The sequence below is a fragment of the Seriola lalandi genome, unplaced genomic scaffold (genome assembly GCF_002814215.2).
Source record: "Seriola lalandi dorsalis isolate HSWRI2012SDOR001 ecotype SW California unplaced genomic scaffold, Sedor1 jcf7180002054470, whole genome shotgun sequence".
NCBI classification, from domain to species: Eukaryota; Metazoa; Chordata; class Actinopteri; order Carangiformes; family Carangidae; genus Seriola; species Seriola lalandi.
This window is the reverse complement of record NW_019525023.1, coordinates 3,167,341-3,190,254: the sequence shown is the minus strand read 5'-3', so window position 1 is coordinate 3,190,254 and position 22,914 is coordinate 3,167,341. Positions and strand designations below refer to the sequence as shown.

Below are 22,914 nucleotides of genomic sequence, written 5' to 3'. Positions count from 1 at the left end.
TGTGCTTTTTTCTCCGTACAGAAAGCCGACTGAAGGAGAACACTGCCAAGTACATCGAGCTATTGGAGGACAGATTGCACAGGTAAGAGTGTCCTGTGCCATCTTTGTCTTTTTAGTACAGACTTGAAGGCTCAATATTCCTCAGGAGTAAAACAACAAGAAGACATAAACAGAGCAACAGCCCCCGAGGAATTTCCTCTCACCTTTGTCGTCCTCTAACCACAGCGCTGTCTCCCCAATACATCACCTCACCCAGCGCATCATGCACTCACACCATTTTTCTTATGCTCTTGTCTCCCAGAGCCCCTTTCTCACGTTTCGCTTCATCTCTCACCTGTGCAGTTTTTCTTCCTCTTCCCACCTTCTCACATATTTTCTATACCTTTATTTTTTGATACTTCTACATCAGCTCAGTTTCCACCTCCCTCCCTCCCTCCTTCCCTCCCTCCTCTCTGTAAACAATTTTAGACAAAACAATATCTCTCTCTGTCTGTTTCATTGTTTCTATCTGCGACTCAGAGCTCCTAAACCACTGAGGACAGGTCTGCTGAGGTGCGGGTGGTCGCCCGGCCCGGCCTGACAGTTACACAACAGGATTGTGGGGTGCTGAGTGGCTGACTTTTGGAGCAGAGGGTGTTGAACCCAGTCAACTGTTGACACCATACGTCTGTTTGTGCTTCCTTATGGAGATTAGAGCTGCTTAGCTCGTCTCCCCAGCAGACAGACAGACAGACAGACAGACAGACAGACAGACAGATAGACAGACAGCACCGAGCAGCTGCGACGCATTCGGCTCTTATTCTGCAGCATTTTGGAACCATTTGTGTTTTACAGATGGATGAATAGAGCTAGTTATGTTTTTGTGTACACCATATGAGCTGTGTTTTCCACTCAGTCTCTTCTCTTTCTAAGGAAGGTCAGGCTTTCTGTGCTTACTGCGAGCCAGGAAAAGCCTACAGTATATTGTCAGAGACACAGTGTCTCTGCTTGAGTCTTGTTTCTATTTGTGGTGTAATAGAAGGGTGTAACTTTCTGTGTTGCATCCTTTGAGAGCCAGGGTCACCTCTTTGGATGGGAGCCAGGAGTCAGTCACATACTGCAGAGCTTTTTGTTGTTGAGGGATGCGCAGGTCTATGTGGTCAAGGAGCAACGTGGCTGCGATCTCAGTGCTCAGCAGGGAAGCATGCCTCAGGACCTTTTCTGTCAATAGGGCAGATGGCTGCTTTTGTGTTTTGTTTGTTTGATTTTTCAGAGAGTACCTGTCTTGTGGAAAAAAAACAACAACAAAAAAAAAAACACCTCAGTAACACTAGTTGACATACTGGAAGAGGTATTCTCAGGGTATTTACAAAATGGGTAAAAGCACAGCCCATGTGCAGTACATATACAGTACAGGACGACAGAGCTAGACACATACTGTACAGTAGATGCAAGTCATTAAAGGATGCTGCACAGGAACACAGGAACTTACTTAGACAGAAAAAATCATCAAAAAAAAAAACCATATAGATACAAATACTGTCCCAAAAACAAGAGCTACGTGAATATTAAAAAACTACAAAGTCTCTTCTATTAAAGTTGTACTAAAGTTGGAGGATTCACAATAGTCAAATTTCAAAATGGATCAAGAGCCAAAATCACTGCATCCTACAACTTCCATAATTCAACTCAATAGCATTTGTTATTGCTCCACACCTCCAGTGTACACCACAGCCTTTCTGTTAGGGATCTGATGTCTGCAAACACAAGCTGAGATGACGCCCTCCGGATCCATCACTTTGGTCCACACTGAAATATCTCAACCACCATTTAATGGAGTGGCACAAGCTTTTGTAGATACATACATGGTTCTCAGAGGATGAATCCACCATCATTAGTGATCACCTGATTCTAATAGAATCCAGTCTTGGTCAGACTTTGGAAAGCTCTCTCCAGGGCCACAGAGGACACGATAGAAGACTAGTACTCCCTGTGATGAATAGAATCAGTGTCCCCAAGAATAACAATAATAATAAGAATAATAAGAAAAAAAAACCGAAATAAAACTCCATGTCTATTAATTGTCATCTAATGTACTGTATGCCCCTGAGATTATGAATCCAGAAGGTCTCTTTCTCTTTCCTAAGGAAGCCATTTTAGTCCCAGTCCCAATACCAATAAAACAAAAATAATAGTTCATTGAACGCTTAGCCTTGAAAAGAGTCTGGCTACTGGGTGCTTTTTATCTCCCCTTTTAATGGAGCTTGTATGTTCTGTGATGCTATCTCTACGTTTATTGCTTCAACCGCCCGTTATATGGATCACATGTATCTAACCAGGTTACCATTGAAAGAAAAATCACATTAATGGACAACTCCTTCAGTATTGAGTACTCTAAAGTAATTTACTTGCTCATCACAGTCTATATTAATTGATTGGCTCTCCAGCCTTGGATCTGTTTCTATAGCCAGAAGCGTTCCGGATCAAATCACATATACAGCTTTAGCTTCAGGCGAAGACCAGCAGCTTCCACCAGCTCCAGTTTGGCACAGTGACACATTTCTTGACCGCATGGGAAATTGTCCCCATATGCGCATGTACACATTTACTGTACACGCACACACATTCACACACATTCACACAAATGCACCAATCATCCACTGTAAATTTTATCTGTCAGCTCTAATGTACATTGATGGCGTGCTGTGGTGATGGGAGGTGAGAAGAGGAGAGGAGGAGGGGGGGCGGGGAGGAGAGAGGCAGATTAGTACTGGTGAGATGTCTGGTCTCCGTGGAGACGGATGGTGTTGAAAAAACCAATTATCTCTTCCTTGCTAAAGACTAGAACAGGATGTTAGAGCAGCGCAGATGCTGTAAGTGTGTCACCAGAGCAAAAAACATTTTATTCAGATTAGCAGCGCCGCACACTTGTTTAAAACATTATGTAGATGTTTCATTAGGAAATGCCTCTCGTATTTTTCCTATATTTATGCAATCTTCTGCTGAGATTTGGATGCCATTTATCATATTTAATGGACACAATGCAACTGGTGGAGAAGTCATTAAAATACTCTGTCAAGACATGTTCTTTTAGTTAAAATCGAAGACATGCTGAGAGCATCTAGGGAGGGGAAGTGAGTGAAAGAAAACAACTCTATTATCACTTGTAATGTACAAAATCTTGAATGTACATAAGATAAATGTTTGAATGTTTGAAGCACAGGGACACTGGTCGCTCAAGGGGCTGCTGCAAAAACCTCCCCAGACATCAAGCTGCCCACCTTACAACCACTTCACTTCATTCACCACCCATCACATCTCATCCAGTAGTCACCACCTTTCACCATATTATTAGCACCTCTCGTCAGCTGGTGTCCTTCGAGTTGTTGCCACATGATTAACGTGAAAGATTTCCATCTCCTTTTTCCTTCTCTAATGTGTGAATTCTCATTGTGTTTGTGTTTTTTTGTGTACTCGACATGAGAGGCACTGACTTGAGACCACAGGTGAAAATAGCACTAATTTCATTTCAGTCAGGATGCTAATTTCTTGGGGAAATGGTGCTTACTTATCGCTCATAGCCTGATCTTTTAGATAGCCAAAAACGTCCAGCTGTGCCTGAAGATAGGAGCTGTTTTTCACAGTCTGTCTCATATTAGTATTCAGGTGTGAAAGCTGAAGATGCAGCTGAGCATATGAGTATATATGCTGGATAGAGTGCAGACTATTGGCCAGACAGTGTGTGAACCCGCTTTGTGCCTTTTCACTCTAGAGAGCTCAGACTGAACCTTCTAGTAGCAGCAGGACCAGACCGCTGCTGCTCCGTTCAATACTAATCCGTCCTCTGTAGCTGTCTGTGTGTGCACGCGATGCCTAGAGGAGAAAGAGCAGTTCTGTCAGTCAGCAGTCCCACGGGGGGGGGGGGGGGGGGGGCTGAGAGACTGTAGAAGGAGTGTGCCTGCCTGTCTCTCCTTCTTATTACTGGGCCATCAGTGGAGCAGCACGCCCACACCCTGCCACTGTCAGATGGCAGGGCCGAGCGGCTGCCACCAATTAACCCCCGGGCGAGGAGGTTCATACCGACGGGCACCAGGACGCCACCATCACAGGGATGCTTAGGCGCTGACATGTTGTCTGAATTTCCTGTACAGGGCCTCGATGCCAGTGCCAGTTATTTGTAATGAATTGTGGTTGTCATTGAAGAGGAGTTTGTAGTGATACATGAAGCAGGCTTTGACATTTTTAGAGGAATTGATGATTGTACAACACTGAATCCCCACAGAGATTGATTTATGGGTGTGTGTGTTAACACACACAAGTTAACACATATGTGCCCAACCATATCTGGCAATGTGTGTATGTGTGTGTGTGTCCCTCTCCACTTCAGAAGAGACAAATAACAATGGCATGGCTCACTGGGTGCATCCTCACTATAGCAGAATTCAGCAGCGGCAGCGTTGAGTAGAGAATTAAGGGGGGGGGGGGGCTGGGGGCTGGGGTGAGCAATTTTTCTATTGTCTGTGTGCCAAATGAAGGTTAGAGAACGGCTGAGAGGCGTGCGTTGGCAGGGCACAGAGGTTGGCAGCCTTTTCAGACAGGAGATAGGCTGGAAAACAAGTGGCATTCAATTTTTGGGCGAGAGACGAAGGAACAGAGGGAGAGATTAAATAATACTGTCTGGGTGCATTTTGCCTTTGAGTTTGTTTACATATGATGGGGAATGAGCAATTTCTCAAATCTAACTGAGCAGCAGGGAGGTGTACTCTAGGTGAAATTACTGAATATATTATAGAGGCTTATATGTAAGTATATTTCTGCTTAGAGTTTGAAATTGTTGTGTTTTTATCGTTCTTACTCACTCAATGTGCGATTTAGTGTTTGTGAGAGAGAATCTGGGTTGGGAATCGACGCACGCACGCACGCACGCACGCACGCACACACACACGATTCATCTAATATGTAATATGTATAAAACCGTCCCTGCCTCCTGTCAGCACAAGATGGATTCCAAGGTTGTTATTGACAAGTAGAGTAGAGTATTAGAGTATTAAAGTATTAGAGTATTAGAGTATTTCCTACTTTGAAATATTGATGCTCTTTAGTGTGGAACCTTTGATTTTTGTGTGTCTCTTAAAACTTATTGAAGGTAGAATTAAGATCAATGGATGTCGGCCCCCTGAAATGCCACCTGGGACCACATTTATTTGGGAATGATATGTTACCCAAAGGTCACTGAAAGAAGAAAGGGGGATAAATATGAATAAATATTTCAAAGGTCAGAGGTCTCAAATGTCAGTCTGTGGAGGGGTATTTCATTTAAATGTAATGGGAAAACTTATTTTTGAGTTCCAGAAACACCTGCTTATAGTTCAACACCAACACTGTCATCACCATGGTGGACTGCTGCTTTCACACAGTGGCTAGCTTAACCTAAATGATGGGACAATGAACAGAGAGCTCCACTGGACGGTGACCATCGCTCATTTTCTAAATAATACATTCAGTCAGTTGTAGCTGCTTTAATTGTTCTCTTCTGTTTTTGCGCTCGGAGCTTGGATCTGAGATGTCACAGGGTTCAGGGCGAGAGACAGTGAAATAGGATGAGTGATTGTAATTCAACGACTAGATAAACAAAAAACAATCTTTTTGTCCTCCCCCTGAACTAAAGCTCAGTGACCCCAGAAGAGATGAACACATCCAGGCTCTCTTTTCTCTCGCCACTGTGGCTCTCTGAAGGAAAGGGCAGCCTGAAAGCAGGACATTCACTCTCATTACATTTCGTCAATGGAATTCAAATCTTTGAATGATTTATTTCTCCTCTGTCACTCTTTTGAGCAAGGCTTTATTATAGTGATGTGATTAAAGATGTCCTTTGCTGTGCCTTTGCATCTACTGTGCTCACTTATCAGGTAGTCACAGCCATGACATGCATGCAATAACTCATACTGTCGTCTGTCCTGTTTTCCCGATATTAGTGTGATCATGATGTTTACACTTCTTGTCTGTATACTTTAATTTAACATCTTATAACCCTATGAATATATATTTAGTTTACATTTGTACAACATGGAGTTGGGAGACAGCTAGCCTAGCTTCATCCAATTAACATGCTATGTCTCAGTTGTTTAATTCATAAACAACCAGACACCATATACAAAGAGTTATGTACTTGAAATATTATTTAAATTTCTGTTTGTGTATGTATTTAAACAACAGTGTTTAGAAATGAGTGAGTTTAAGAGGTGCTGGTTGATGTATTATTGAACAGAAGCATGCTAGCTGTTTCCTTCTGCCTTCCTTCCTGTCTTTATGCTAAGCTAAGCTAATCATCTCTTGCGTCTAGTGCTATACTAAATGGCAGATGTGAAAATAGTATGGGCATTTTTAAATTTTGTTGTGTCCACATTATTTTGTGTCCAAATTGTTTATAGAACTAAATTATATTTAAATCTTTGCCTGTATCAAAACTTTTAAGTAATAAATATGTTACTGCTAAATAGTATTGTATTTAGAGTATCATATACATATTACCAGATCATATTAGTATGATATTGCATTTGCTTTATTCACTATGAAGTTGATTCATGTTTTTTTCATAGTTTAATCATATCATATAACATATAATATGTTGTGTATCAATATATCATATCACATTGTATCGCACATTGTATCATATCTTATATTTTACTGTATTGTCACATTTTGAATCTTTTATCGTATTGTAATGTATCAAATCTTTTATCGTATTGTAATGTATCGAATCTTTTAATGTATCATATCATATCTGTTATCATATCAATATCCTATCATCTCGTAACATTACGGTCTCTTGCTCCCTGTAGTTGTGGCTGTCCAGGCTTGGAGCGGATCTGGGAAGCTGACCTGGAAGCGTGTCACCTGTTCTTGCGAGGCCTCCAGTTGCGGACTCCCAGCTGCAGTGGAGCAGACATCGAAGACCTCTCCGCTGCAGCAGTTTATCCTCCTGCCCATCCATGTACCAAAGAAGAAGAAGACTGCGCCATGCTCACTGCTTTGGGAGGACGCTGGTGCCCCGAGGCCAACTTACAGAACTCAGAGTTCACCAAGGTACGCAACAATGTCTTGTTAACAATACACAATGTATTATTCATGTAGATGCCCATGCATGCATTGCAGAGTTCAGACAGAGATTTAGAGCATCTTGAATATAAAAGATTGAGGCGTTCCATAGCTGAAGTCTTAGATATTTTCTTCACAAGCTCCTCTTTGACACAGAAAGGTCAAATGAGGATTACCTGTTTCCTAATTCACGCGCTTTTTCACTGTGGTGTGAAAAGTGACCTCTGTCAGTCTCAGCACTTGACTGGAGAGGACATTCAGCTGCTGTCAGAATGTAAAAGTCTGTCGACTACAGTGAGATGAGCAGCAGTCTATTAGTAAGTTTGCTTGAGGGTATTTTTAAACCAGGAAAAATGAAAATGTGGGCGTGTGGGAGTCAACCATTTGGAAACATTTTGGCTTCCTTCAAGAGTTTCATTTTACAGAGCGCAGATTTAAGAGTCTGTTTCTGCATGATTACATGCATTTAGAGGGATTGCATGTGCGTGTGTGTGTGTGTGTGTGTGTATTCTCTGTGTTGGTCTATCCCACAGTGAGCTGAGGTCCACTGCCTCAGGGCCAACTCATTCTCTCCTCTCCTCACACTTTCCTCCGCCCACGTAGTCTAACACACTTGTCTGAGATAGGAACAAAGCCAATAAAAATACAGCACACTTGTTTTTGTGAGACTATATTTTTGTTACTTTGGCTCAGAGATTGTGATTTAACATAATATTTGCTGTTTCTCAGCAGCAGGTGATACATTCAACGTACTTATTTCAGTATGGATTTACTGGATTGTGGCCATTGACAAATGTTTGTCGATGGTCTTTGCTGGTGCTGTTGGCAGAATTTCCACTTGCATGTATTCTAATTAGAGGCTGTGGATTTTCATTGTCATGTTTAATTCTACCACGTTGCTGCAACCTCTTTAACTTCCCTCACAGTCTCTCTCTGTGTATCCATAAATATACACTTTGCATTGATGTCTTCTGTCCCTGCACTGCCTGACTGTTTTCTATAAACTGCATGAATCTATTTCCTGCTTTCCCTTTGTTTCTCTCTGCTTTTTCTTTATGCTCCTAAAGCCTGGCCCCTCCTAACATTTCTCCAAGAACTAAAAGGTGAGACAGCCAACCAATTCTTTCCTTTTTTTTTTTTTGTCTCAGTGCTTTGCACTCTATTTTCTGTGTCCCCTAAACTGGAAACATTAGAGCTCAATGTAGCAAAAAGTTCTCTGGCTGCAAAAATGTTATTAAAAAAAGTTATAGATTTTTAGCAGAAATCCTTGAATATTTCAGAGCATCAGTGCAAACCTGCATCCTTTCTGTGAATATGAGTCACAATATCACTCTGAATTATTTTGCACAAAAAGAACCTCTGACATCTGTGGACAGAGAAGAAACATAGATGCTCTTTGCAGCATTTAACATTTAATGAATGACAAAACATTCATTCCATTGCATTCCCTCCCTAACATACTTTCATATCAATAAGCACCTTGTAATATCTTATGAGAAAGAAGAGATGGATAACAGTGAATTCAGTGGACATTTTCTACAGCTCTCTGTCTTGGGGAAAATATAAGAGATACATAAAAACATTTTTTAGTAATATTGTCATTTTTCAGCCGTTTAATATCACCCTGCATATGTAAAGCTTCTACTTTTCTTTTTTTCTGAATATTCAAGGACCCAAATATATTAATAAAAGTCCTTCACTGTGGATGCTAGTTTGGTAGATGTGAGTGTTTTCATCTCAAGGCCACAGGCAGTAGAAGTATTTTATCAGTTGGATGCCAGAAAACGTTTGTTTCTGTGGCTAGAAGACTGCAGGTGACAGATTATATGTTGCTGTGAGATGGATGTAATTGGAGAGAGCGAAGACAATCCAGTTTGTGTGACCGCTTCAAAATTGCAGGGTTTAACAATCTCACATCAGATACAGTGTGAAGAGTTATAGATGGTCAGCTGCACCTGCGTTTACTGGAGCGCCTGACGCCTGCTAGATGTTACACAATTTTTAATTAGAAAATAGTAATTAAAACTTTGCTGATTGTCATTTGTTGTTGCTCTGCCTTCTTATGTACTTACCCTAGAGCCACAAACAATATGTTAGCCTCTAATAGGTACAGTGATTAACTCCTTCCTTAGTGAAGAATGTACAATTACATACTTTGAATACTAACAAAGAAACCTGCAGTGCAGATGAGCCAGTTAATCTATTTTCTCCTTGTCAGTTTTGGTGATGAATAATTACAACCTCCTCTCATTATGATGATGTTGCACACATACAGTACACAGCCAACATAATTGCATTTTCAATTATTCATGAGCAGGTTTATGACTGTGTGGCCTCAACAAATGTTTCCCTTTTTGTTGCAGAAATTGGAGGAGTTTTTGTTCTGCATGGAAGATAATCACCAAGAGGTTGGTAACGCCAAAACTGTCACTGTACGGCTGAATGTTATCAGTGTAATTAAAGTGTCACTTGCATTGACACTGGGCTTACTGGGACACAGAAGAATCCATTAGTTGACCTTAACTTAAACATGACCCCCGTCACCTTTTTGATGGTCTGATCAATACTGATCTACATGAGGAGCCTGGGTCGTTGTCGCAGACTGTCTGAGTTTGCACAACGGGTTTGAGGACTTTTATTTATGCAGGGGAGGGATTTGCTGAGCACGTTTTCTCCTTTCAGCACCTTCCTGCTTTAAATCCATACATTTATACCCATTCACACCTGGTAGCCAAACAGTACATCACCACCTACACTTGTTAAGGTGTTCCATGCAGTCTGATAATGGTTATAATTCCTCATAAATCAAAAACATGAGTCGGAGCCGACAAAAGAGAGAAAATCCACTTGGTCAAAACCATTTATAAACATTTGTAAGCTTGACAGACGCTGCTTGCCTCTAATTAAATTCTTCATTTTAAATTCCAAACTTCCTGCAAAAGCTGCAAACTAAAGGTCGGTGAAATGACTTTTTGCCAAGCCAGTAACAAATCTATGCTCATGCAGAAAGTGGATGGGAGGGTGACTTGCATATCTGAAGTACACAACTCTGAATCACGTTGAGTGATGGAGAACCTAGCTGACACAGAATGGTTCAATCACAATAAACTATGATACATGACTGAGGCAGATGATATGATGGCTGTTGAATGGTATTGGTATCTTCATCTTGATGGTGTTGTGTTAGCGTTGTGGAGGAGTTGGATTCTCCGCCTCGCAGAGCGCCTGACCTCCTTCTCCTTTCCATAATGACTTTAAGTAAATGATTTCCACTTAGCTGCTGCCAAAGCTGCTGCCCTGCTACCACAATGGAGATTGATTGGTGTGTGTACGTTTGTGCAAGTGTGTGTTTCAGCACTGCTCTATTTTCTTCTAATCTCTACTAATTGTTCTTTTATCCTCTCAAGGTCCTTACATTAACCTCTTCATACTGACCCCCGTACAAAACAACAATGGAGACATAATTCAATTCAAATGTTGAACGCTTTTGATTAGATTTGTTAATCTGGTAGTTTGGATGATAATGTCATGAAATTTATGCCAGCCATGTTAGATTTGAGATGATTGCTGCATTACAATTCCTTATTGCACACTAATTGCACACATTAGCTACTATATATATATATATATAAATAAAAATAAAAATAATACTTTGTATTTGCAGTAAGTACACGGTATGCAACATCACCTTTGCCATTTTGTTCTAACAGGTAATGAGGTACAGTACATGTGCAGTCAATCAAACTGTATCTGTGCTTCTGCCAGCCAAACTTCACAGAGACAAAGCTTGATGCTTTTCCAAAAAAACAGGGACAGTTGTAGAGGCTTGTGCATTGTGGGACAGAAGTGTAAACTGACAGCAGACTCAAAAACCGAAGTTGCATCCAAATCCTACTTAACGCTTGAATAGTGACAAAATTAAGAGTACTCAAAACTGTCAGTGGAGTGTGCTGTTGATAGACACTATTGTCCCACAGTAAAATGCAAAATGTGAATGGTGGTGAAGTAGTTCCAGGAGGATCCTGGAAAACCGAAAAACCACGAAATGAAAGGTGTAAATTATTTGACAAAAGGATTTTCGTTTTTTTCTCCGAGGTTTAATTGTCAGTGACATTTCAAAGTTGCAGTGAGGCGCACATATGTGACATTTCCTGTCTGTATAAAACAGCAGCTGAAGTTCTTGTACATTTCAACAGTGTACTAAAAAGACTAACAGAGTAGATACTGTGTTCATTTAGTATGTGAAGTTGAACAGGAACTACAGTCTTGTTGACATCTCATACTGTAACATCTTACACTGTAATGAGATTGTAGTATTTCTAAGAGTGGACGCAGTAACTTACTAACAGGGCATCGGTGATAACAGACGCTAGTTCATCATAAGCTAGTTAATTTCCTCTTGAGTCTGAAATGAATTCAGCTATTTTATTGTTTGTAAAAGCAATTATGACCTAATGCTTGTACAATATTGTTGCTTTGTACTGCCTGCCCGGTGCAAAGTGTCAGGCCTAACAGTACCCATGGGAACACACACAATTACCTGCTGCCTCTCACTCATTATTGCTTAAATAACCAGCACATGCATGAGTCTGAATATTGAATTTCCAAATAATTTGCTCGACTTCATGCTTCTGCAGTCAGCTTTGTTTACTTTTGGTCTAATAACATCAGCACTAATCAACATGACAGGAATCAACATGACAATACATGTATGCCTGAGATTCTATTATGCAAATTGACATTTTGTTGAAATCTCATTTCCCATGTTTTCTTGTTTGTCGACGGCAGATGTAGCAGAGGAAGTCATTTATATTGTTTTGATCACCACCAGGAGCAAAATAACAGCTTTTCGATTGTTGTAGCAGTTTTTTAAAAGGTTTGATAACAAACTGTCAGGCATGTTTTCAACGGTGTCGCTCTGCACGGGGAGTTTCCGTCTTCTATCTTGTGCTTGTATTGACTTTCCAAAAGCTGACTGGAGGCTGTAATGTATAGAATCAATCAGCTACACAAACACAGAGCTCTTATCTGCCAAAGATGCTGCTAACCTTGACAAACAAACGGCTCAGTGGATCTATAAACTGGCCGTCTTTTCTTCTCTGTACGGGCAGACAGGGATCCCAGCATCACATACGATGACACCTGACCGGTGTTAGTGATCACTTGTTCATTTATGTGCCTCGTACACAAAAACATCATGTTTTCTTTAAATCCTGCATCCGTGTGTGTTGTTCTGCCTTTAAGTCTGGCTTAATTCTTTAATTGCATCAGGGATGACTTGTACATATCACCACACCTCAGGCCTGTTGTTGTTGTACATTTCTTTTGGGGGGGTGTTACATCATCTGGGGAAGGAGAGCTATTCCAGGACAGAGACCAGAGACACGACTTTCCAGTGATTGTTCTGACACCTCTGAGCTGCAGGGAGCTGATATTTTCTACCTGCAGCTATGAGTCAGATTAGACTTGCTATGTGTTGTTTGACGAGAGCACTGGGTCTGCGTGCACGTGAGTGTGTGTCTATTTGCTCGAAGTGTGGACTGTGTGCTCCGGTGTGTGTGTTTGTGTTCTCTATGCTTGATAAGTGCGAAGAAACTAGGACACGATGTCTGCAAAGGGGGCCTGTTCTAATTATGGCCAGCTCTGCTCTCTGAATGCTCTGCCCTACTGCACTCTGCTCCGCCACCAACCTGACATCCACACCATCCTCCAATACACACTCAGGTGATCCGCAGGTACACACCCAAATGCTGTGCACACAGCTCCCCTGGTGTGCATTGTGTACATTATGACCTTGGTGCTTTTCCAAACAAATATTTTTGGCAGCCTCATTTTTTGCCTGTCCAGCTGTTCGCCACTTCAGACCTGTGTGTGTTTAAACAACGTAAAGGATAAGATAAGATAAGGGTATAAATATAATAAGAAATAAAATAATAATAGAAACAGAATCTAGAATAAATAAGATAAATTAGAAATAGTTTATACAATAACATACAAATGCAAGGAGGCATTTCTGTAGATGTGCAAATATAAAAATAGATATAAAGAGATTTGTAGTTGTTGCAGTTTGCTTGGGTTCTATTGTTCTATACAGATTTGAAATAATCAAATATGAACGAGATGAAGTCTAGGAAAACTCTGGAGAGCTCCATGTTGAGCTCTGACTCACAGTCATTCACAATCATAATTAAAACTAAAACTGAACTCAGAACAAAACAGCTCAAGTCAAGAAGAACAAGTCAAGAAGCCTTGAAGAAAAATTGCACATGCTTGTATAAGAGCAATAATTTTATTTAAAAGTAGGCCACAGCCACTTTAATCATCAATCATTGAAATATTTAATCATAATGCTATAAGATGTACCCACTATTCTTGGGTGTAAAAGTGGCTCATAATACCTGCCTTATATGAGAGTCTGGTGCTGCACTGTATATGATCTAGAGACAGAAATGCTACAGGTGTTGTTGCACTGGTGTGAACTCTGCAGCACTGTTCAGCGTGAGTTTAATTAGAAGCACAAGTGATGATACAAGAAGCGGGTTGTAGCACAATACTTTACTGCATCCATCTTTGTTATCCGTGTTGTTATGGCGACTAATGAAGCACAAGATACTGCATCATAATATATCATTACACTTGTTTTAGAGGCTCTGAGAAAAGTAGACTATGGATAAGTTAACACTGATGCTGTTAAGGCATCAGCAAAGCTTAGAAGTAAGGTGAACACAAATGCATTGTAGATCATTATGAGCAGAAGCAGACAGGTTAAAAAATTGAGGTGTGGGATTTGAAAGATGTGGGTGTTTACCAGGCAGGGAGGGGCTACTGAAAGACTCACTAAAGCATTACAGACTCAAGGAAGCATAATGGGAAATGTAGGACACAGGGTTTTTGGAGGGACTAAAAGTCAGGACTTTATGGAGGTGCGGTTCTAACTTGCCTGTGTACCTCGTTAAATACTATGTGCTAAGTGCGAAGCCATGCTGCAGCCTTTGATTATTTTTACATTTCTGTCTGATTGAAGATGTTTGTGGTAACACTTGACTGAGACTTGGCTTCGCCGATTGAGACGAGAATTCACGTTGCAAAAGAAATTCAAGTGAAATTTTAGGTTCCTGCTGATTTTTAGTGTTGAGTTTCCCTTCACACAAATATGTTATCTTTCCTGAAATGTGGTAATAAAAATGTTCATAGCTTCAATACAACAAAGGCTCCCGTTCTTTTTTGCCAGATGACTCATGAATCCTTTTAGTCTTGTTGTTGTTGTTGTTGTTGTTGTGTACTAAAAACACCCAAATACTCTTTTTTTTGTTTTGTTTTTTACCTGGTACGTTGCTTGTTGTTACTGTTAGAGAGATTTTAGTGTTTATTCATTTTCCAAATCCATATATTTGAACCATTGCAGCTTTGTTTGTTGTTACTTTGTTCTTTTCCGCATCTCCATCATTTCATCCCTTGTTTCCTTCCCCGGCCAGGACGGGTGCAGCGAGGCTGAGGCTGCGGACCTAACAGAGCGCTGCGAGCTGATCAGTGACAGACTAATGACCTTGGAAGATGAATTGCAGACGGCCATACTAAACCGGGATCAGGCCCTCACCCATATCCTTTCACTGCTCTCTAAATATACATGTATCGTATAAACTGTGCACTATCTGTGTGTGTGTGTGTGTGTGTGTGTGTGTGTGTGTTCCTGTCTCTGTCCATCCATCTTCAGGACCTAGTTTCTTTCCAACTCTCAAAAGTACACATCCCAACTACCTTAAGGCTGACTGATGTTAGCTTTCAGTGACTTTACCTTTTGAGGAAAAAAAAAACAAAAAACAAAAAAAAACACCTGTCTTATCTGACATTATGGGTCCATTCAGGGAGGGAATTGAAGATAAACTGGGATCAGAGGATTTTTCTTGACAGGCTGGACGTGCCCACTGGAAAATGAAATGGTTAAAGTCCAAGCGAGGTTATTAGCTGGCCTTTGATGTGAGCTGCCAGTCACTATGGCCTGAGATTAAAGTTTGCCGTCAGGGGCAGCGCGGCGGCAGATAGAGGAATGTCACTCTAATGACTCCACTGCCATCCTCCCTCTGACCCTCCCTTCCTTCCCTCGCCCCTCCTCCCCATCCCCTGCTCCGTCTGCCCACATCACTTGGTGGTACTGGCTCGGAGGAAATTACAACATCCATGATAATGACTCAAATGAAACTGTTGAAGCTGATTACAGGTCACAATACATCATTTTCCATGCTAATTAGAAACTGATTGGAAATAGATTAGTGTGTTTTTCTCGCTCCACTTTTCCCCTCCACACTGTGGGCTTATTGAGACAGATAGAACAGGTGATATTTCAACACAGGGATAAAGAAAATTTGCCGTCTAACATGCTGAGGTTTTATTTATTCATTTATTTATTTATTTTCTGTCGTGCCTCATTTCTCTTCTTTGAACACAGACTGCCAGAAATACTTGCCCAATCTGCCCAAAGTGATGAAGAGGCTTATTTCCTTTTTAGGATCTCTAAAAGCAGTGAGTTATTCAGTACGTCCTTCACTCTCTGTTGAAGTGTGGCCGGACTGTTTTCACATCTGATTAGAGATTCATGTCCCCTGCTGTGCTGTCAGGGGTCAGTACAGGCTCCTCCACTGTCTGCATGATATCAATGCAGCCTGGCAGTCGGAGATAGACACAGATTGGCCCGCTCCTCTCCACCTTTCTGTTTTCATGTCCTTACATGTCATTCATCCTGGCTTTTTGAAGTAGAGCCTCTCTTGCTATGCAAAAGCACCGTGGACTCTTGCGGACACTGAAGATACATAACAATATTGTTATTGTGTTGCAGAAATCAAACAGAAACTGAATTTAGGATGACACTACAGTTGCCATAGTGACGGGCAGTTCAAACCTCCAGTCTCTGAGGGTCTTAATTGAGTCCCTGCTCTCAATACAAGGAAGTGGTTGGACAACCACAGAGACGAGGGTTGAAAAAACCCCCACTGTGGTTCGTTTTAAAGGTTTTCACCCTAATTCTGAATCTCATCGTCCCAATTGGATCATGTTGCCTTAAAGGTCTTTCGAACCCTCTGCAGTATTCATGGCAAGCTCTTTAACGGCTGGTTAATTATGAATGAGAACAATCTGTGTCCATTCAGACAGTAAAACGAGCCATCAGGCCCCATCTGCCATCAAAGCTATCCCTTTGATTTGCCACTTAAGCTGGACACTCGTACGATTAATTTGAGTTTCTAAGCAGGTTAAACAATCCCCCCCCCCACACACACTGATGACAGCCTCTATCCCGTTTCATTGATGGGTTATGAATTATTTAGCTGGGCAGTCTGTTTGCCTGGGTCCCCACACTGCCACCAAGCCCCACAGACGAGATGAGCTCATGAATAGTGAATTGGATGGGGTTAAATTGGGTATGACTTGATGATCTGTCCCAGTAATTCGTTCGGTGGCCAAATTGGAGATTGATGGCTTCATCAGGTCATGGCTGCCCTCTGCTATTACCATTAACCATTGAGGGCCACAAGTGTCAAATTTTTCCCAGATATCTGTCTGCTGGCATGCTTTTTATTTACATGTTAATGTGCGACTCTCAGCTTGTGTCTGAAGCGTCAGATTCTTCCTTAACTCACTCTGCACAGTCTTTAGAAAAAGAAGTCCAGGAAGTAAAGGCCACCTTGCAAACCATGCTCACACAGCTCAAACAGGAAGAGGAGGAGCAAGAGGAAGTGAAGGAGCTATTAGATGATGACCTCATGAAAAATGGGACTGAGGAAGAAGAAGAGGAGGAGGAGGAAGAAGATGAGGACCAGTACTTCAGTGACAGCTGGGACATTTGAAATGGATGCCTGTAGTGTTTTATGACCACTCACACACAGACCGGCTCTCCGAGAGCCTGACCTCAGCTTTGTAGTAGAAGTGACCCCATATCCATTTTCCATAAAGCCTCACTCAAAGCGCTTTACAAGCAGCCACTGTGGTACTGCTGAAAGTTTCCAGCACAAAGCCTTAGAAAGTCTGTGTAACATTTTATCTACAAATAGAAAAAATCAAGGATTTTGATATAAATGCAAAATATAAGACACTTTTATGCAAATTTTAGAAGTTCGTCAAATCTTGCCAGCCTACGTTTATACCAGGTAAAGAGTGCCTTAGGCCACTGAGCCAAACTAATGATTATTTCAAGTATCTGGATACAGGTTTTAATGTCATGACTTACGAGCACAGAGCAATAAGGGGATTTTTCTCTTCAGTTTTACTATCAAAACATCAGCAATTTTAAATTATTATTTGGTAAATTGAGAGTTTTTCAGTTTTTCTGATTTGTCATTTACAAAGTTGAGAAAAGGTATAGAACTTTTGCTGAATGAAAAAATATTGTAGTCACAAGTGAATTAAATGAAACGGTTATGGTGGATCCTAAAACATAGAGTAACAGTAATACACAAAGAGCCATAGAGTCAGTGAACTGACCCAGTCATGTCAGTTAACAACACAATATCTGTCCAGTGTTTGCTAACATTAGCTAGCATTAGCCAACATAAATTACTGTTCCTCCCACCAAGTAAAGCTACATCACCAAAACCACCACCCCTGAGTGCACTGAACTGAGCAAAGCTGAGGTACATGTCATTTTAATTTTAGTTTATAAGAGTAAGATTGTGTTATTTCTTCTTACAAAAGTGACATTGTTTTAAACTGAATAGCAAAGAAAATAAAAATCCAATTTTTTTAAATGGCGAGGCAGAAAACCAAACTGAATCTGAAAAATGACTGATCGCTCACTGCAGCTACCTGTTTGAATTTTGACCGAGGACCAAGTAGACAATCTAAACACCTTTTACTGGTAACAGTTTTGCACATAAACTAAAACATATGCTTAATTTTAAGGTCAGCTAGCCACTCTTTGTGTGTTTTCCGTACAATTGGACTTGTATGACAATGACATGTAATTTTGTCTATTAAGTAACTTTAACATTTGTGGTGCTACAGAATGTGAGCTAACTTGAACACTTTATTTTTTGCGTGTGTGTGTGTGTGTGTGTGTGTAAAATGCAATATATATATATTTTTTTCCCCTCCCTGTCTTAAAGCAGTGTGCCCTTGGAGAGATGCTCCATACTTTAAAATATATCTGTCACAACTGTCTCTTATGCATATAGAAAAAACTGAAGGATAAAATATCAGTGGGCACATAAAATAAGTACTTGCAACTGCTGTTTGTTCATTTGTTTCTAAAATAATATTATATCTGCCATTGATTATGTGTTGTTTTTATTCTATGTCAGCTCAGAATATACTTGTTCATTCCACTGGGTGTCACTTGACTTTTTGCCAGAAACATTTTTGTACTTTCACCCATTAATCATTTTTTTAAATTTACTGTGCAGCTTGAACTCGCCGTGTTGTATATTTATTCCTTACAGCATCTCGCTAATTACAGCATGTACCATTCAGCCTAATGTTGTGTCCTGCTGTTTTCTTCTTGTATTGAGTTACAACCCCTCTGGTGATTTTGCCTCATATAAAATGTGTGGGCATGCTGCCAGGTAAGTGAGGGCAGTGGTGACATGTAGGAGATATCAATACGGTAATAAAGGTCCTCTAGTGAGGTCTTTAGGGGATACAAGAGCTTCTATTGTTATCTCACCTCGGCAGCGGCGGTGTGGCTAATTGGGAGGCAGCTTCACAGAGGACATGGTGGGGGAAATGGGATGGTGTTGCTTTGTCTCCATCTGACTCTACCCTGTGTTTTCGGAGCAGGGGCTATTGAGGGATCCGCAGAGGCGTGTCTGTAGTCTCGCGCTCTAGGGTGTAAACACAGCTGAGTGCGCAGGGTTTTTCCACAGCAGCACAATGGGCCTTTCTCACATTACTACCGGGTTGCAACCCACTTGCCAGACCAGAAGTCTCCACATCGATCAGCTTCAGGCAGCGTACAGACAGAGCTTGGCACACACACCTTTCTACCAAACACCCCCCCCCCCCCCCCCCCCCCCATAATTGAATCTCTTCTTGCACCACACTGTGCCCCACGTGGCAGCTCTGCTCATAAAATCACCATGGAGAAAAGCCCAGTTGATTTCGAGCAGGCGGATAAAGCGGGGTGAGATGTTTCCTTATGTAAAATAAAGCACCATGCAGTGTAACAACCTTTGTCTCAGCAATTTGGTTGCAATTATGTTGAATGTTATTACATAGATATTACATTATAGTAATATCTATATAGTACAGATATTACTCTAATCCGTTTTCTTTCCATACTTTTTCCGTACAATCCGGTCAATTAATTTCTGTTACTACTCCTGTAAAGCTTAAGTTCTTGTGTGGCACAAAGACAGTTTACAGTGGCAGATTTACTGATCGAAATTCATAGTTATTTTCGAAACTATTTCGAAAATATGTTCTTGAAGACTATATGATATTGTGCTAAAAGACTGAGGCTAAAGCTGCATGTGGCAGGAAAAAAAGTCTGCATCTTCGTTGTGTAGTAAAAGAAATACTGCAAAGAGGAGATGCCAGTAAAGAAGAGGCCGTTTCTTTTTAACATAAACTATTAAGGGGCAATCTCTGCAGCCGACTGTGGCTTCTCACCAGGAGCTGGTGGTGGTGATCGTCGCTTGAGACAAGAGATTATAATACGCCCTCTGAGCAGCGCTACTGTAGGACAGATTGAAGGCTGCAGTGAGTTGCTATCGGAAAGTGACGAGACGGGCTGGGGCTAGCTGGTTAGCGTGCTAACTTCAGTAGAAGAAAAGAGATTGGTGTTGCTTTCCACTGGAGACAGTTCTTGGTGAGTAAAGGAATGAAGTTTGATTCTGAACTCACAGCTAATCTACTTAGCTGGACTCATGTTTGTAGCTTACATAGACAAACACTGTTGATACACTCCTTAGACTTTTGTTCTATGCGGCATAAATCAGTCAATAAATATGGTGTTATAGTTTCCTTTTTTCCCCCAGTAAAAATTGATTCATTGTAATAATTTTTATGCGTCACTTCAGAGTGTGATTCTGCCTTCAAAGTAAAGAATAAAAGAAACACTAGAAGAAAGACAGCTGAGAAAATAGGACTGAATTTAGCATCTGAAAATGAAATGCAAATGAAAGTGATGTTGTTCTACCCGTTGTTCGAGTGTTTCACTGGGTTCATGAAAAACATTCCTCGACTGGATATGAATGAATGAATGATTTTAGGAGTGTGTCTGTACCCGGGGATTTGGGTCTAGGATCTGGATTCGTTTATTTGATTCCCTGCTGAGTTGTTCTGTTGTCTGACAGGTACATGTACAAACTCTCTGAACCATGGGAGAATCATCAGATCGTGTTGCAGCTTTTCCTCTCGCATCGCTTCAACCGGAGTCACAAATACCACTAATGAATGCAAATTGAGTTTTTTTTTTTTTTTTCTTATAGTCATGACTTTCACATTCTCTGAGTTTTCTGTATCCTCCTCTGAAACTGACACCTTTGTTATGTGTGAGCCTCTGCGTGTCAGTTCTGGTCAGTGAGCCAGTGAAGTTAAGTCTCCTGAGGTGTTTTTGTACAGAGCAAAAGTGGACACTGACACTGTCTGCAGCTTGGCTTTTATTCTTTCTCTTTCCAGTGGTTTTATAGGAGCTCATTCAAATTCACTCTGCACTTCACTCAACTGTTGAATAAATCAATTAAACAGGGAGGAAATTCCAGTAGAATTAATGAGCATTTTAAATCATTTAATTGCAAGACTTCCCAACTCAAAATCTGCATCTTTCTCTGTCAAACCATTAGAGGAAGCACGGCACAAATGAAAAGCTGAGCAGGCTGAGCAGAGACAACAGCAAATAGCCTGCCTCGCTCTTTTTCCTGTGGTTGGATCCTGATGTCGAAAATCGCACTTAATTATAAACACTGTACCAATGGGAGCTGCAGTCTCCTCAGAAACAGACCTATTTCTATCACTTATGGCTGTATGAGAAATCAAAGGATTTGGGGAAATGTACTGGGACACAAAGCACATGTCTATTTTCATCTTCAATTTGATATATGTAATTCACACACAGGTCCTTCAGAAATTACACATGATGAACCCTTCTGGAAAAAAAACAAAAAAAACAGGAGTTTGAAAGAACCAAAGTGAAAGGTGTGTGTGTGTGTGTGCAACACGTGTCCCTGCGAGTGCGGAGAGAGTCTTGCTGATTCTCCAGGAACACGGTCAGAAATATGACTCATTTACATATTTAATCATTCAGACTGAACTTGGAATAATTAGCCTGCGTGTGATCTGTCTGAGCAGTGAGAGCCTGAGGAACAAATCACATTTCCTATTAAAAGATGATTCAAGCATCCGATGTCTGATATGCCTTAATAATAAAAGAGTCTGTAAGTGCTGTGAACCGCTGCGGCTGGACTGATAGTGGAAGTTGTATAATGACACTACTGAGTAGACGTTGAAGAACAGGACCGTTTAATAGCACCACTGTGACAATGACAAGCTCTGACAGCCCCACTTCAGCTTCAATATAATTTTCATAGAAGAACATACATCGTAACAGTGATTGAACCCATCACTGTTTCATATGCCATTTTTCTTGCAGCACTTTCCCAGGACAACCGCTCTGATCTGCAATAAGTGATGTGTTTTTGAGTTTTAGTAGTTTGGAATAAATCAAGAGAGCGCTGGACAGTTAGCATAAAACATGAGAGGAACTTCGATTGAACAGACAAAGAAAATATTGAAAAGTAAAGTGTATCATGCTGCCACGGCTTCACCTACACAGCAACTGGACCACTCAGGACGCCGCTGTCATGTCATTTTTTTTTTTTTTTTTCAGATTTTAATTTACAGTTCATCACTGGACTGACATATCACTCCTGCAACACTAAACGGATGTATCATATGTGATCAGGCCATATGATGCTTTAATTATATTTCCCACACTAATTTAATTTCTTTAATTTACTTTGTGATATAGAGTGACTCGGGGCCACACATGTAGAAGTGGTGGAACATCCAGATAACTTCTATTTTCTGTTGTTTTTAAGGCGACTCCTGCCTTCCAGGCGCTGCGTTCACTTCCTTCTGTTCACTGTGATAAAGAGTGCCGATCGCTTTTAGCAGTGGGTTTGTAGAGGAGGTGGCGTTGCTATATACTGTGATACTGGGAATTATTACAGTCTCTCCTCAAATCCCTGGATGTTGTCTTCAATCAGCAGCTTCCACCAGCATCAGAAGCTTCAGGAGACAACATAAGCAGCCAAAGCTCGACTGAGCTATGCTGTAATCCATTAACACAAAACTTTAAATCTATCTTAAATGGAAATTACAGAAAATATAAATAACAGTTAAATGCATTAATGAAATAGGAAGATGGAAAATTATCAACACATTTCAGAAACATTATTTTGGTGTCTGGTCATATTTTTCTGGGGGAACTACGGCTATTGTCACGGCCCTGCATACAGATTAGTGTCACTGCGTTGAAGATGGATCTGTTTAAAAGACAGATGTTTCAAAACAATGTCACAAACTGTGTATTTAATCCCAATCAGAAGTATAACAAGAGCTCATGTCAGACTGCTCTATACTGGCTCTCTCAAAGGCAATTGCTTTAAAAGCTTAAGTTTGCTTCTCTGCCCAAAAACCATCAGAGAAATAAGATCAAAGTGAAGAGGAACTCAGTGTGACACACCACCAAATCTCTTTAAAAAGATTTACAGTACCCCTGTTCTTTTGTGAAACATCACTGTTGAACCATAAACAACAGTTATGACAGTGATTTTGAAAAAAAAGAAAGGCTAGGGGCGTGTTGGGGGTGGGGTTTGGTTCATTTTGTGCGAAGAGATGTTTGTGCTGCTA

The 22,914-nt window shown here is 40.8% G+C and overlaps 1 protein-coding gene across 2 annotated transcripts in view; it reads left to right on the top strand.

The window, feature by feature from the left end:
• Positions 1–18,539, top strand: part of disc1 (DISC1 scaffold protein) — a 43,891-nt gene extending 25,352 nt beyond the window's left edge. Inside the window, exons 10-14 of one of the 2 annotated variants that reach the window (XM_023411726.2) lie at positions 22–82; positions 6,822–7,065; positions 9,441–9,485; positions 14,553–14,676; positions 16,717–18,539. In XM_023411726.2, the coding sequence (XP_023267494.1) occupies positions 22–82; positions 6,822–7,065; positions 9,441–9,485; positions 14,553–14,676; positions 16,717–16,916 (674 nt within the window). In that variant the 3' untranslated portion in view covers positions 16,917–18,539. Of the gene's footprint in view, positions 1–21; positions 83–6,821; positions 7,066–9,440; positions 9,486–14,552 lie in introns of both variants that reach the window. The other variant, XM_087175475.1, reaches the window with a different exon arrangement.
• Positions 18,540–22,914: the final 4,375 nt, after the last annotated feature.